At 39.7% G+C, this 15,020-nt stretch overlaps 1 protein-coding gene across 2 annotated transcripts in view; it reads right to left on the bottom strand.

The window, feature by feature from the left end:
• The window catches only part of NID1 (nidogen 1), a 59,779-nt gene that overhangs the window by 22,648 nt on the left and 22,111 nt on the right, over positions 1 to 15,020 (bottom strand). For both annotated transcript variants that reach the window (XM_063390442.1, XM_063390441.1), the window contains 9 exons: positions 13,262 to 13,561; positions 11,941 to 12,170; positions 10,871 to 11,298; positions 9,829 to 9,978; positions 8,339 to 8,590; positions 7,011 to 7,211; positions 4,930 to 5,175; positions 3,865 to 4,008; positions 2,680 to 2,808 (listed from right to left, as the gene is read on the bottom strand). In XM_063390442.1, the coding sequence (XP_063246512.1) occupies positions 2,680 to 2,808; positions 3,865 to 4,008; positions 4,930 to 5,175; positions 7,011 to 7,211; positions 8,339 to 8,590; positions 9,829 to 9,978; positions 10,871 to 11,298; positions 11,941 to 12,170; positions 13,262 to 13,465 (1,984 nt within the window). In that variant the 5' untranslated portion in view covers positions 13,466 to 13,561. The remainder of the gene's footprint in view (positions 1 to 2,679; positions 2,809 to 3,864; positions 4,009 to 4,929; positions 5,176 to 7,010; positions 7,212 to 8,338; positions 8,591 to 9,828; positions 9,979 to 10,870; positions 11,299 to 11,940; positions 12,171 to 13,261; positions 13,562 to 15,020) is intronic.

Here is a 15,020-nt window from a genome sequence, read left to right as displayed (position 1 = left end):
TGTGAAAGATTACAGAAGAGAAAGGAAACAAGGAACTGAGGGTTTTTTGCTCTGGGGATTGGGATTTTTTTCCCCCTGAAATCTCCCCTTTCAGTAGTGTTAAATCTTATTAATGTTTTACAATGAATTGATTGTCCTCTGCACCACACAGGTGCTTGTTAATATAGAATGGGGCAGAAAGGCTACCATAGTGCCAGATCCTAATATCCATACCAGCTTTGTTTATGAAAAGGAGCCGTGAACGAAAAATGTAAGGCATCTCACAGAGCTACCTCACATGTTAGCTAAGTGGCCATTTCATTGCACTGGGAATTATTTAGATGACCTGCTACATTAACCTAGTACTGACCCAGGGCTGCTGACACTTGGCAACAAATAGGAGCTGTGACTCACTCAATGGGAGATAAACACATTTGTCAACTACTGGAGAGATCTGGGACCTGACCTGCAGCTTCTCATAACTCTCTCATGTTGCCAGCTGGGGCTCTGAAGGCACTGCACTACTTTGCACATAAATTGTTTCAGAAGTTGCCAGAGCTCTGCCTATGCTTACCTGTGATGTCAGAGAACAGGAAAGGAAACCGTGGGACTTGAAATAGGAAGAGGTAAAATATTACAAAAATTTTGGGCCTGAAAATAGCGTGTCCGGTGTGTAGATCTAGGAACAGACTTCCAGCTGCTCTAACAGAGGCTGCTGTAACACCAAAGCTGTCTTTACGCAATTATGACAAGGATTTGACAGGGAGCCAAGACAAGACTCTACAATGTTCATTTCATCACAGCACACAGATGGAAACTACCACAGTGTCAGCAGGGAAATAACAAAAAATATCTATCAGAGCCATCTCTGAAAACACTAATTTTTTCTATTTCTCTGGAGGAAATGATATCATTGTTAGAATCATTAATATCTTAAGTAAGTTTTGGATTGAAAAGAAATTCATTAAGAACAGTATTATAAATACATAAAGTAAGAGTTGGAGCTCAAAGGGAGTCCCCAAGTCTTTCTGTTTCTCATCCTACAAATAGGAGGACAAGATTTATTTACAACTCTCTTACAAAGCTACCCAGTGAATCACACAGCTGGTATGAAAAGAAGTGCTGGTTCCAAAAAAGCTGAGTCAGAACTCCTATCCCAGAGCAACTTGCAAAAGCACAGAGGGTTGCTGTTCCCCTTCTGAGGTTCAGATTCTCTGTAGGTTGTAAGACTCTCTATTGTGAAAAGATTACCATGACATTTATTTTCAATCTGTTGGGAAACTAGAGTTTATCTTCCCTCTCTTCAGCCTTACAAATGCAATTTGGTTTTAGTTGAAGGAAGGGATCAAACTGAAATCCTTCAAGCTAGGCAAGGAATTACTTAGCACTTGCTAAAAGTGGAACATCAGCTTCATGGGAAAGTGGTAGAGTGAAGCTGGTGAGGTCATGGCTGGAGGGAAGAATGTTCCCTTTCAGGTCCAAGTCACAGAAATGCAGTGTTGGACATAACGGAAGGAACAGAAAGCTGCTCTTCCACATCTCACCCTGTCCCTTCCAGTGCCCTTGGTAGAAGGAGTTGCTTTTTCTGACTGTTCTGCAGCAAAGAGACTTAGGGTGCACTGTGACTTAGGGAACAGACATGAATTGTAATTCTTACTGGAGCAGAGAAATCTGGCTTGTGACAGTGTAATACACAGCATGCAAAGTCACAAACTCAAGGAAAGTAATGCAACTCTCTCCTGTAAGGTGAAGGCTCCTCTGTCTTCACTGAAGAACAGTCTTGGCTATAATAAGCAATGACCTGGATGCATTAACTGATCAAAGAGTAGCTAAACGTCCACTACAAAGCTGTCACAGCAGAAGCAAAAAATCCTCAGCTGTTATCACTTTACAAAAGAAACAAGATCTTCCAGCTGTACTGGAAGAGTGTGTATAGGTTTTGTTGGTATGGAATTACTGTCAGCTTGCAAAGACAAAAATTCTAACAAGAAAAAAAAAGAATAATCTCCATCCTATCCTGACAGTTGCAGCTCTAGAGGTAGAGTCATTGCTCCTCTTTTGTTGTTTGTCATTATCCCTCTTCTATCTACCATTTGTGGATTCCTTTTTCCAAAAGGAATTTCTACAACTTGAGTGAAAAACGGGGCAAAGAGGGCAAAGATATCCTTTGTTAGAACAATCTTAGCCTAGCAAATACAGATTAATTCAGGCTTCCTCCAGAAAAAAGTTTAAGTTACAGAAAAATAAACTCATTCAGTGACAACTACCGAATTTGATATTTAATGGTTTATAAAAATGAGCTAAGAGCCAAATCATAAAGATTTTAACAGTGGAATGATCTGCAGCTACAATTCCTTTTCATCATGGTAAATTATCACTTCAGAACAAGTCTGCAATAGCCAAGACATACTGGTTTAGAACTGTGCTCTATCTTGTCCAAGGGATGAATCTGTAACTGAAATCTCATCTGTTAAACTGAACTCTGGATTAGACATAAACAAAACACAAATCCCCCAAAAGTCAAAAGCACAGCACTTGGAAAATGCAGAAAAGCCTGGTAATCGTGAGCTGCAGCACAAACTCCTGAATTCCACTCACAGTAGAAATCAGCACAGATTGTGAAGCACTGTTTTCTGTCCCTGTGAGAGGGATCACAGCCCAAAGGCTGGTGGGCAATGCTTTAAGAAACGTGAAACTTACCAACACAAGTCTGCCCGTCTGCTGCAAACTGGTATCCCTCAACACACTCGCAGCGGTAAGTTCCCGGCTGGTTGTTGCAGTCTGCATTGCTGCCACACAGCCCCGGCTGCTCTGAACACTCATCAATATCTAGGGTATTAAAAGCATCTTGGTTATTACAAAAATGCATTTAATGTGGATGCCAGAAAAACAGAAACTGGGGAACTCTAGATGAGTAGCAGTCTTCTGTACTTAGGCCACAACTTGGATAGACCATACCCCTTAAGAGATATTAATAACCTGAAAGTAAGTTTTGAGGTAACTGTATCCTCAGCTAATCTGCACCAAAAAGAAGAAGTTCCATCATGGAGTAATAAAGGGAAGGAACAGAAAATTGCAGAGGAAAGAGGAGCCAAAGAAAATGCAGCCTTAGGTGATCAGAAGCAATGATAACTACTGGAAGAGCATGGAAAGGTTTCCCTTTTCATTTATCCATATATATCTCTAATCCACTGCTGCCCAACTCACAGCATCAGAGGACTGGAAGGGACAGTGTGATGCCGTTGTTTTCAGTTGCAAGTTGATTAGCGGGTTGGAGTGGAAGGAGAGTTGTGCTTTGGGTTTTAAAAACCTCCCAAAAATTTTTAGCTAATAGGGATGACACATTTCGTTAGCAAACACTTTCATCTCCTGAAAACAAGTATTAGTGCTGAGATTTGATTGCAAGACAAAATCCAAATACACTAAGAATACAGAGCTAGACAGAGCTGGGAAATGTGAGTCTTTTTGAACAGAAATGGATTTTCAAAGTAGATCATGAAAAAGATTATTTCAATGAATTGCATATATCCATGCTCTGTCTGCACGTGCGTTTCCTATTTCTCATCTCCCTTGTGAACTTTTAACCTTGTTGACTCATTTTAACCAGAACTTGCATTACAGTAAATTTCTTGCAACTAAGTTCCCACATGTTTTATAAAAAGATGAACTGGGTGGGAAAGATGCTTTGCAAAATAGGAAAACGTACTCCTCAAGACAGTCAATCTTGCTTACTTTGATTATTGAGATATATACACCAGCAACCTTAAAACCAGCCTTTCAGGGCAGTTCATTTTGCTGGAATGGATAGTCCTGAGGGTCAATATACCCCAAGGAAAATGGGGTATATTGACCCTCCTTTGGCAATGAACTGAAGTCTTCTGATACCGTAACAAATGTTTCCATCTCCACGGAAGCCAATGGAGCATTCACAGAAGAAACGATTTCCAGTTCCTGGACGGCACACGGCGTTGGTGTCACAGTTGTGAGTGCCAGTGTAGCAAGGATTCCGGTTAATGTCGGCAGAACCATCTGGCAAGAGAGACCATATTTAGCCTTGATGACTCTGTCCAAGCAACAGCACCCAGTCAAGGCCCAGAGGGAGGCTGCTCATTAACACGCATTAAACAACAAAACACTTTTTGCATCAGGAAGAAAGGGCCTTGCAGGTGATATGCAGGTGATATCTTAGACACATGTTTAATAGCACCTGTATTACTTGATACTTGTACAAAGGACTACTGAGTTTAAAAAGAGCCACAAAAACCTCTCTAAAGAACAAGACAGAAAGAAAATTAATTTTCCAGTCACTGACACTAGGCTCAAAACATGATTCTTAGCAGCTTGGTTTATTCATTTTAATTAGCAGAACTCTCTTTTGTAACAAACAAAAGCACAGCCTGGTTTTATACTCATGTGGTGTGCATTTTCAAATTGTCTCTTAGCTGTCTTTCTGATGTTAGTGCAAGCTTGCACAGCTCATCCAAAAATATCCTTTATCATAAGCTGCCTACAATTCAAAGATAAAATGCCATGTTTCAAGATAAACTATAGAAACTCATTCATGGTAAGTCTAATTCCCCTCTTTTGCTCTCTTCTCTGACAATGCCCCCTCCCCAAATAATAAATAGAGGAACTAAAAATTAGGTAAAGATAAACAACATCCAAGTGGGAATAGATTCAAGGTGGTGTATTGAGAGTATTTCAAGGAATTAAACATAAACCCCAGTGAACTTCAAGAACAGAGCATCACTTAAATACTCTTTCTGAAATAAAAATACAAATTTTCAACAGTTCCATTTCTCTCCTTCTCTGGTGGATCTAGACTGCTGCCAGATAATGAAAATAATTAATTTAACTCATTAACACCCAGCTAGGGCAGGCTAAAAAGATGGATGTCTGCTCTTAGTTACTCACAAAAGAGAAAGAGCAAAACGTGCAACTGATACGCACCACTGATGGGGCCAATGGAATTGCTCATGGCGTAGCGCAGGATCTGCTCGTCTCTGTTGTACAGCACAAACACACTGTCCACAGAGAGCTGCTGAGTGGCAGGAGCAGAGTGGGGGGCGTCGTCGTGGATGCACTCCTCGAAGGAGATGGTCTGGCGCCACTGATAGGCACCCGTGTACGTGGAAGCAACTCCATCCCTTTCTGGCTCCGTCACTGTGTACTCCCTCGAGGATGATGAAGTGATCACTAGGACATGACAGCAAACACACTGATCAGAGCAGAGACAAAAGCACGCTGCCAAATGCTGTCTGTAGACCTGGGATGCAGCCTGTGTAGTGCAAATGGGAATTTCAAAACCTACAAGCTTTGAAAGTGGATGTATTCCCATGCAAGGGAACAAGCACTTGAATATGCTTATACTGTTCTCAGGTATCACAGCTTTGAGAAATGAGCCATTTGATTTATTTTGACATATTTTTAAAAATTAACTTTACTTTGTGGATTTCCAAGTAATGAAAGGAAAATTCAACTCAGCAAACTCAGATGTTCCTTTAGGTGGATTTATAAAATGGATCTCCAAGCGAAGGACAAGAGCCATCTCACCAGCCTAAACTACACCCACTTTTAGCTCATTGTAGGCTATTAGCCTTGGATTTTACCAGAGCCCTGAGGAAGCTGCATGTCTGAGAGCTCCTGTAAGCTTCAAAACAGCTTTCTATATTGGGGAAAATTGTAAACAAAACTCTTCAAAAAGATCAGGGCTTGTGGATCCTCCCACCAACAGAAAAGTCCTCAGAACATCACTATTCCTAGTTGGGACACCAGAACACACCTATATCAATCCACTTGTAACAGCTGGCTAAAGCTGGATTTCTGCTAAGTCCATTGGATACGCCGTAGGACAGCAGAATTGCAGCTGTTTGTAAATCAATCCTGGTAAATCAAATCCAGCCTGAAGGACACCTCCCTCCAGCCTCTGGACTTTACCTCCATGGGAACAGCATTTCTGCCAAGTACGCAGCTGTTCTGTAGAGCAGACACTGCCCCAACTCTCAAGTTGTTTAGCAGAAGCAGAAGCTTCCTGCTGCTTCCACTTCCTCCTCCTCCCAGTCCAAAACAACAGGCAAAGCACAAGCGGGTTCAGCGCTGGCTACCAAACCCAGACACTAGTGAATGTAAGGCAGTGACGATGTAACCACACCATTTTCCATCTCTAGCAACCAAAAGGGCACCCTTGGAGAAAAGTGCAGTGTCTCCAGTATTCATGTGCACACGGGTGCACCACAGGCCGCTTCCTCTGTGCTGCTCTTTGACAGCTGGGCTGGCTGGCCAGCAGCAACTCTCCAACCTCACTCCTTTACTTCCTATATTGAAATACCTGTCATTTTATCCAAGAACAGCAAAGCTGAATAAGTAAGCAAAACAAGATTGCTCTGTAAATAGTGGAAGAATAATGAGTTTCTTAGGAAACCTAGAATGTGTGACAAAGGAATTGAGAGAGAAGAGAGAGGAGTACTCAAGAGAAAATGTAGGAAACTGATTAGTGAATTAAGAGGTAATTTTCCATTTGGTTGTTAAATGGAAGTAATAGCTCAAATAATAACAGCTCAAATAATACTGATAAATGCTTGCAAAGTCATTGTAATGAAGTTTACATGAGCAGTAAACAATGGGTTTAGTCTCAAAGATCACAGCTCACCTAATGACATTACCACAACAAGCTATCTGCCAGGACAGTTCCTACTAAAGGGCTGTGGACTTACAGAGAAAACCTTTGCAACTTACACACTGACATCAACAGCATAAAAAAAAGGCCAACAAAAAAGGAAATTGAGAGTGTTTTGCAAACAACAGTTCCGAGAAAGTTAAATTTGTATTTCTTCAATGAAAAGATAAGAAATATTTACATTGTCCAACTCAAAATCCACCTTCTTTTGAAACCTTTTCCTAAGAGGCAAAAAGCAACTTTCTATAAGTCAAAGGATCCTAAATACACTTGTTAAAAAGGGAATAAAAGAATGAGGATTTTTCAGTCTCTGGTCTGTGCACTTTGTTATCATTTCACTCTTATGGAACCTTACCAGAACTAGAAGTGTGGTAGAGTTCAGTGTACGGCTCTATATGGACTGATGACCCAGATGGGATCTCAGGAATTCTGCCCTCCATTTCTGTGCTGATGGTAAGGTGACCATGCTCATCAATGCCACTGAACTTCTGCTTTACAAGCAGCTTCTCATTATTTTGGAGAAAAGTTACTTCTGTTTGCCGTGTAAACTCACCACCTAAAGAAAGAGAAGTAGTTAAACACTAAACTTAATAGAGGTTTCCGATTCCTCCTATTCCAAATATTGCTTCTAGTAGACAAAATATAAATTAGTATTGTCTGCAAGTTTTGATGTAGCACAATTGCTAACATCTTGTGGTTCTAAAGAAATAACTTTCAGAGGTACACTGATAATATACTTGGATACTGCAAGCAATTTTTTTAAGCACTAAACATGATAAATCACAAATAAACCTGAGGCAGCAGGGTTTTATTAAATTTAAAAGGAAGTTCTGACTAAGATAATAGCAGTAGGCCTTATCCTACCATTTAAAAAGACATTTTAGAGAAAATTTCCATTAGGAATACAGAGATTAAAAAAAAAAAAATCCAAGTCCAGTATGTCTGTTTCCAAATCAAAACCAAGTGAAATGTATGTTGTAAATTCCAGAACAAGCTTCAAACATACCAAATCCAAGAAAATCCCAAACCAAAAAGTTGTGTTCAACTAAATTCACATTACATGTCTGTAAAAGATCAAATTTAAAAAAGAAACACATGTTCTCCTAGAACAGATTGAATCTACAGCTTGAATTCAGAGCAGCACAACCAATCAGATTTGGCCTTAATCACTTATGAAAAGCTCAAACTGTGAGCAGGGGTTTCCCTCAAACTAGCTAACAGAGTCATTTGCATGTCATGCAGCAGCTGTTTCTGTAAAGTTTTTTGGACCCTCAGGAGGTCAGACTATCGTTTCTCTGTTGCTCTGTTGGTACAATCAGGCAAATATCATGTTAAGTCTCTTGAATATGTAGGAGAAACTTTTTTAGTAGCTATGTACATTCTAGTAACAACTCCACCCCCCCCAAAAGATCTTTTAAATAATCTCTTGCTGAAACAGAAACTGGCCAAGCCAATCTTCTCTCTAACACACTTAGTTCTTGTACACTGACAGTAAATTGAAAGGTGCATTGTTTATATATTGTAAACATGAAAAATGGTGAAAATTTTGATCACAAAAAACCAATTTGCAGCTCAGAATAGATATGTGTTTTCACCCTATATTGCTTCTAAATACATGTTTCTTTTCTATCAAGACAGAGAAAAGCACAGCCATTTTGAACATTATTTTAATTTAGAAGTTACCAGTAATGCTGAATCCATTTTTATATCCTTGCTGTTCCACAGCAAACATCCATCCTATGATACCTCCAATAGAGGCAAGAGGTAGTAAAGAATACCCCAAAGTCTCTGGGATTGTGCTGATAGCAGTGTAGGCACGCCCTTGGTTCATCACAACATAGGAGTGGAGATCGGTGTTCTCAAATGTAACTGGAACGGGGTTGTTTCCTACAAAGATTCTTCCTCTGACCTTGCCGTTGACTCTCTGAGGAGAACCTGGCAAATCAACACAAAGCATTAGAACATGATAACAGCACTCTCATACTCTCCAAGGAACATGTCCAGAGTGTTCACAATGTTCAGTGTTGAAACAAACGGCAAACAAATACTCGCGGAGTTCAGACAAGAAATTGCCATGTGTTCACTTGCTTATGTAGGTACGTGCATGTGTATTGTCTTATGTGGATGATTTAATGTCCAAATTTACCTGAAGAAATGCCCTTTATCCTCATTGAAAGCTCTGTCTGCAAGGATAACTTTCTAACTCTATTACAGGATAGCTGACAGTAAGTGGCAGACAGAAACTTCTTGAGATCACACTTCATATCAATACACACCGAATGCAAATTTGTTCATTCCCTATTAGGAGACTAATGCCATTAAGCATTAGAATAATTGACTATTATTCTAACCTCTTACATTTCTTGGCTCTGAACTACTGGCCATTTTGAAGACTGTCAGTGTTACACAGAAGTAGCTTTTTGGATTGCTAATTTTCTCCTGTATGTAATTTCCTACATGGAAGTTTAAATTTCATTATCATCAGATCCTTCTTTTCTTTCTATGGAAAATCCAATTTTATGCACCGAAAGCTAAGTATTAGGTTTTGCTTTCCTGGTTTATAAAACAGTCTTACAGTAAACTATTTGAGTTGTTGAAATGCATCTGTACTCTGAGCCAAATCACTGTGAGGATTACAAGTGTATACATAAGAAATTCCTTTATGGATTTTACACAGGAACAAAGTTTAAATGGATATTTAACAGAAATCTGGCAGATCACCCTTTAGTAAAGCAGCTTAAGAGTCACAGTGGAGTCATGCTCTTTGGTTAGAAGATCAAAGTTAATTTGTTCATCACTTTGAAATGTCCATTTCTAGAGTGAGGACCATATCAGATGATAACATGTTGGAACTTCATGACTAGTGCTAGGAAATACCACTGCATGTTATGCTTTCTTTTAAATAATGTCAGTTACAGAAGAAGTATATTTTTTCTAGAAAGTCACATTAAAATGCATAAAGCACATAACCAATCACTCAAAATAATTTGCTTCACTCATAAAACCATTTAAAAGAGTAGAGTTCACTGATTCAAATGCTTGTCACTATACCTCAGTGATAAGTCTCTCAAACAGTTTTTTATCAGGTCTTTTTTGGAATTGAATACAGGTCACCTCATTCGAGAATGCCATATGAAATTGTTGCTTATGTATCTAAGTTTCAAACCAGTTACCTTCTGCTACACACTGCCTGCCATTTCCTTTGTAGCCAGCAATACAACTGCAACAAAACCCGCTGGGATAATCCTTGCAAGTGGCATGAACAGAGCACTGGTGACGGTTGTTCGCACAGGTCTGTTGGACATCTGTGTGGTAGCGAAACACTGGAAAATAACACCAGACATTTATATTTCCTGTGATTGCTGTGGTATTCACATGGAATTAAAAGTTTAAAAGTATCTCAGGACTCGCTTGACGAGCTTTTAATTTTCTCTTTAAGGAAAACAAACTATTGCAATTGATATTGGCTAACCTTCCAATATGCAAATAACATTCTACTATTCTGCAGAAAACATCGGGGCTTCAGCTGTTTAATTATATAGTTAGAAAACAGTTTAATTCTATTGACTTCAGCAGACCTGTATTAATACAGACCAGTCAAAATTCCTGTCAAAGCTAAACACAAAATAATTTTAATTTGTCCTTGCTTCCGAATCAGAACAAAAAGGGGACTTTCCAGCTTTAGAACAAAATACATCAGTACAGTACCCAGGACCATGCAGCAACTGATGCCCCCTGTAATCCTAACTGCTTCACCCTGTTACTTAATGGAGATAGCGATTCTCACCTGCTTCAGTTAACATCTGGGCAGTCAGTCACACCACTCTGAAATTTCTAGAAATGCTTCATTAGAACTTAGAATTGCTAATTCCAACCTTCTAAGCCTTGAGGCCATGAAATCATAGCCAAAAAGTTTTGACAGCTTCTATTCCCAAGCTTTATTAAATCACCTGTGTTCAGTAACACATCTGAGAAAGATCTGTGAGCTTGACCAGGGAACTAGTTTACTAGACTGGCATCTGAGGTGACATCCAAATTAACTACCTCAATAAATAACACAAACCTATGACGTATCCAGATTTTTCAGACATGAAGCTAACAAGAAGGAAACATTGTTTCTTTCATAACTCAATTTCTTTCACACTTTTTTTTTTTTTTTTTTTTTTCCCCAGCCTGTCCATGTTAGAAGAAGCTGAATTGTACAAAAGACCTTACCTATTCCAGTTTCATCAAATTCTTCCACATCTATGACTTGAGGTGGCTGTGGGGGGAACTGCTGGATCCGAAACTGGCGAGGTGGAGCTTTTGCTGTTGGGAAATTTTGAGGACTGTAAAAAGACTCAGTTGAAGGTGTTCCTGTTACATCTTGGTATGAAGTCAGAAAGTCTTCTGCAGCTAATCGAGGAACACTGTATGTGACAAGGTGCTGATCCTCTTCTGTGCTGTCTGTACTACTTGTGCTGTACTGCTGGGTTATTTCAGTGGAACCATAGTCAGACATAAAGGGCTTAGAAGTCATCTCCTGGTCTTCTTCGTTGGGCTCTATGCTGTCCAAAATACTGCTGATTTTGGCAGGCACAATGCTGTCAGATGAGCTACCAATCTCGAACACCCAGACGCCCTGCTTCCCAGCATTGCTGCTTCTGTCAAAGAGAAGCACATGCCAAGTAAAGCAAGTTGTGTGGTATTTCTAGCCTGCACATAATGTCATCCTTCACTGACAAGTGTCAGGACCAAACTATCTAATTATCTTATCTACATTACATACTTACCTACAGGTACAGCTTATTCAGCTGTAGAACATCCCTGACAATTTGGGGAACACTATTTTTTTCTCCTCACCCAGAGCTCTGTTGAGAATTTCTAGCTTTCTTGTCTCCAAAGTGGCGAGAACAGAAGGAGATTTTAGGGCCACAAAGATCTTGCTACCACTTACTAAAACTTTAACTCATTTCCTTTCCTCCTTGTTCACTTTTTCTTTCAAAAACACAAACACACAAAAACAACCTGCCTAAGATAGATTATAAAAAGTTGAAGTCTAAGTGGTACTATTTATATAAGAACTAAGTATACAGGAGTTCCTACCAGTAACAGTGGGAATACGGACTTTTGAAAAATTACACCAAAGTCCTCAAGGGGGTGGATATTTATCAGTGGCAGATCTTGTGATTTCTTATGCAATAGCTACTGGGATCTTATTAGTTCTCATTGATTCATGCAGCAATTAAGAAAATCATGGAACTCTGATGTTTTCTTGAGGAGTTTAAACAAAGAAAAAAGCATACCTGTACAAGTTTCTAATGCTGTCTTCATCATTAGCAATGACATTGTAGGATCCTGGCTTTTCCCAAAAGTAGTAGTTTGTAGAGGCTTGACTAAAGCCAACCATAGCAGGAATATTTTCGTCACCATTCTTGGAGTATGTGCTATAGAACTGCAAGCTATCTTCTGGATAAAGGAAAATAGCATAGGAACTGGAATCAGAAGAGGCTAAGACAGCCTGGAATGTGTTTCTCTGTGGAAAAAAAATACACATTTACTCACATAAAAATTGTCAAGAAAGACAATAATTTTCTTTTACTCACTCTTAAACACAAAATGAAAATCAGAATTCTCATTAAAAAGAAAACATTATCAAAAGTAAATTAAATCTGTAGGCAATAGTCAGATAGGCTGCCCAAAGCATAATGATTTTAAGTTCTGTAATGCTATAGGATGCTATTTCTTTTCCCTAAAATAACAGAAGTGATGTGCTAGACTAAATAAAAAGTTCTGTAATCAGAATGTTTAAAGTTCAAGTTTCATGTTGTTCAAGTCTTTTCCCACAGGAACACTCCTGCCTACTGTAGGAACCACTGGGACAGCACCTCAGCCATCAGCTGTTCATCGCTACCAGGGTACAGAATTGTTATTATAAACACAATGTTTGTGCCAAGTTCAGCAAAAGAAATCAGTTGTTGACATAAAAAGATGTGCTAAGAAATGGTAATGTTCTCATCAACTTTGATAATCATGGTGTACAAAGTTATATATCCTTGCAGGACAGTACCTGAATGGTTTAAAAAGGGGGAAATGATTTGTGAATAATAATAAAAATAACCTCTAACTGTTTCTTAATCCAATACTAGCTACAAAACATGAGCCTTTTCTGAATGCAATATCATCTGTCCAAAATTGGCTTGAAATCGTACTAGTCCATATAGTTATCTGATTGTACATAGTTTGATGTCAAAATGACTTAAGAGTCTGCTGAAAAATGCAAGCCAGCAGGATTACATTGCAGAGGGAGGTCAGGATATTCGAGTTCAGTTGTTATCACAACACATTTAACATTCAAAGTAAGAGTCATTAGGAAACACAGCGAAATCAGCTATGTGGTTTCAAGCATTATCTTTTGAATTAGTAAAACATTATTAAAGTAAATCTTGAGTAAAAGTTCTGAGAACTCCTATTTTGCTACAGCCTTTTAAACGATACTATACATTCTTAGGTCTGCAGAATCCATTTAAACACAAAGAACTTCAGGCCTTCAAAGCAAAAGGTTACAGTGTTACACTTTAGCTGAGCAAGTGTCCAACATGACTTAAAGCTCTGATTAACATTCACCTTTTCTTCCAAAGCATGATCTTCTCCTGGTGCCTGGAAGGGAGCCACAAGCTTCCAGGTAACAATAACAACACTGCTGGGATCAAAAGCAGTCTCAGGAAAACCTCTGTTGATATAATCTGATGCAAGTTGCAAGACATCTAAGGATGAATCTTCTCTGTAATACACATTTCCACGTCCATCTGTTGTGTCCAGGTCAGCCATAAAAGGAGCAATAGCCCCAAAACTCACTGGGAATTGACCAAGGTATTTTTCTTCACTTGAGGGTTCATTCACTGCAATAATCCCATTAGTGGTAACCTAATAAAAAGATGAAAGTTATAACACAAATACTGTTCATACAATTGTCTCCCACACAGATGCTCCAGACCCATTTTAATCTTAATTTCAAAAGAAATTTAATCAAAAGTCAGTTTTGTATTTAAAAAGCAACTGTGGTTTTTTAAGCTTTTGTTTTTCATCCCATATCAGGAGTCCTGAGATTTTGGTAGCCCAGAATTAGAGGTCAGCTTTACTGATAGAACAGCCTTTTTTTCTTAGATAAAGATTTTAACTGTTTAAATTTCAGACACCTATTGTCTCTTCTAACAAGGGTGTACAGACCCTTCCCACCAATGCTTCAGATGCTGATAGAATTTCTGAGCAAAGAACTAATTCACACACAGATGGTAGCCCAAAAAACCCTGCTCCATGCTTATATATTGTAATAGCCTGGGTGAAAGTCTTTTGGGAAATCATACAGATTTCTCTTTGCCTGGCCAGGACTGCTTTAGTTTTCACTTCACTACAAGCACACTCCTAGGAACTTCTCTGCTATTGTGCAAGGCTAACAACAACAAGCTGCTGCCCACTCTTAAGACATGGTGTGAGCACAGAGCACAGCTCTAATACCAGAGGCTGTAGAGCCTAGGAGACAGGATTTCCACAGCAGATATAGGCCACCCTATAAATTCCTTTACAGCTGAGTGCTCTGACACAGTCTGATAGGAAAATGGATCTAATACTTGAAGGGGGTGGGGGAAGGAATTTGCATACAGAAGTGAAACTCTTTGTCTGCAAACACATAGGTACTGGCTCAGTACCCAGCCTGAGATGAGGATTCACAGTCAGCCATCTCTGACTAAAACTGAGATAAATACATACCTACAGGTACCTGCTAGGGCACATCCAGGTGTGACAGCCAAACTCCACTGGCAAACCAGAGCTGGCTGTCACACACACAGGCAGTGAGCAAGACTACAGGTGTCAGGCCTTGAGGCAGTGCACAAAGTGCTCACACACAGCTTTTTTGCCAGGCCCTTCCACCAGCTGTGTTTGGCACTGACTCAGCCACACAAAAATCCACTTCCAGTTCTTGGACTACCTGATCACAGGGCACATCTGACTACCTGCAGGCAGCCAGGCACTCACTCTAGAGCTGCTGCCACATACACAGGGGACTCTAAAGGGGACAGACGTCCCAGAACTGTCTCTATAAGCTATGAAATTAAACCTGCAATCTCCCAGGTTTATCCCACTTACAGGCAGTCTTGTGAGTCCAAGAAGAACAAACTGTTGCTGGATCTATTCACACAGTCAGGATACTGTTAACATGATAAAATCTTTACAAATGCCTAGAATTGGGTCAGAATGGCCACTGACTCAGACTGCAAGGCCACCTAGCCCAGTGGCCTGTCCCCAGCTGTGCCTGCTAGCTTAGAGGTTCTGCAAAACAAGAGGACATGTACATACTTCTCCAGTGAGCTTCCAGCTGCACCCA

Source organism: Prinia subflava, chromosome 2 (assembly GCF_021018805.1).
Source record: "Prinia subflava isolate CZ2003 ecotype Zambia chromosome 2, Cam_Psub_1.2, whole genome shotgun sequence".
In the NCBI taxonomy this organism is placed as follows: domain Eukaryota; kingdom Metazoa; phylum Chordata; class Aves; order Passeriformes; family Cisticolidae; genus Prinia; species Prinia subflava.
The sequence above is the reverse complement of the archived record's forward strand: the minus strand, read 5'-3'. Positions and strand labels throughout refer to the sequence as shown.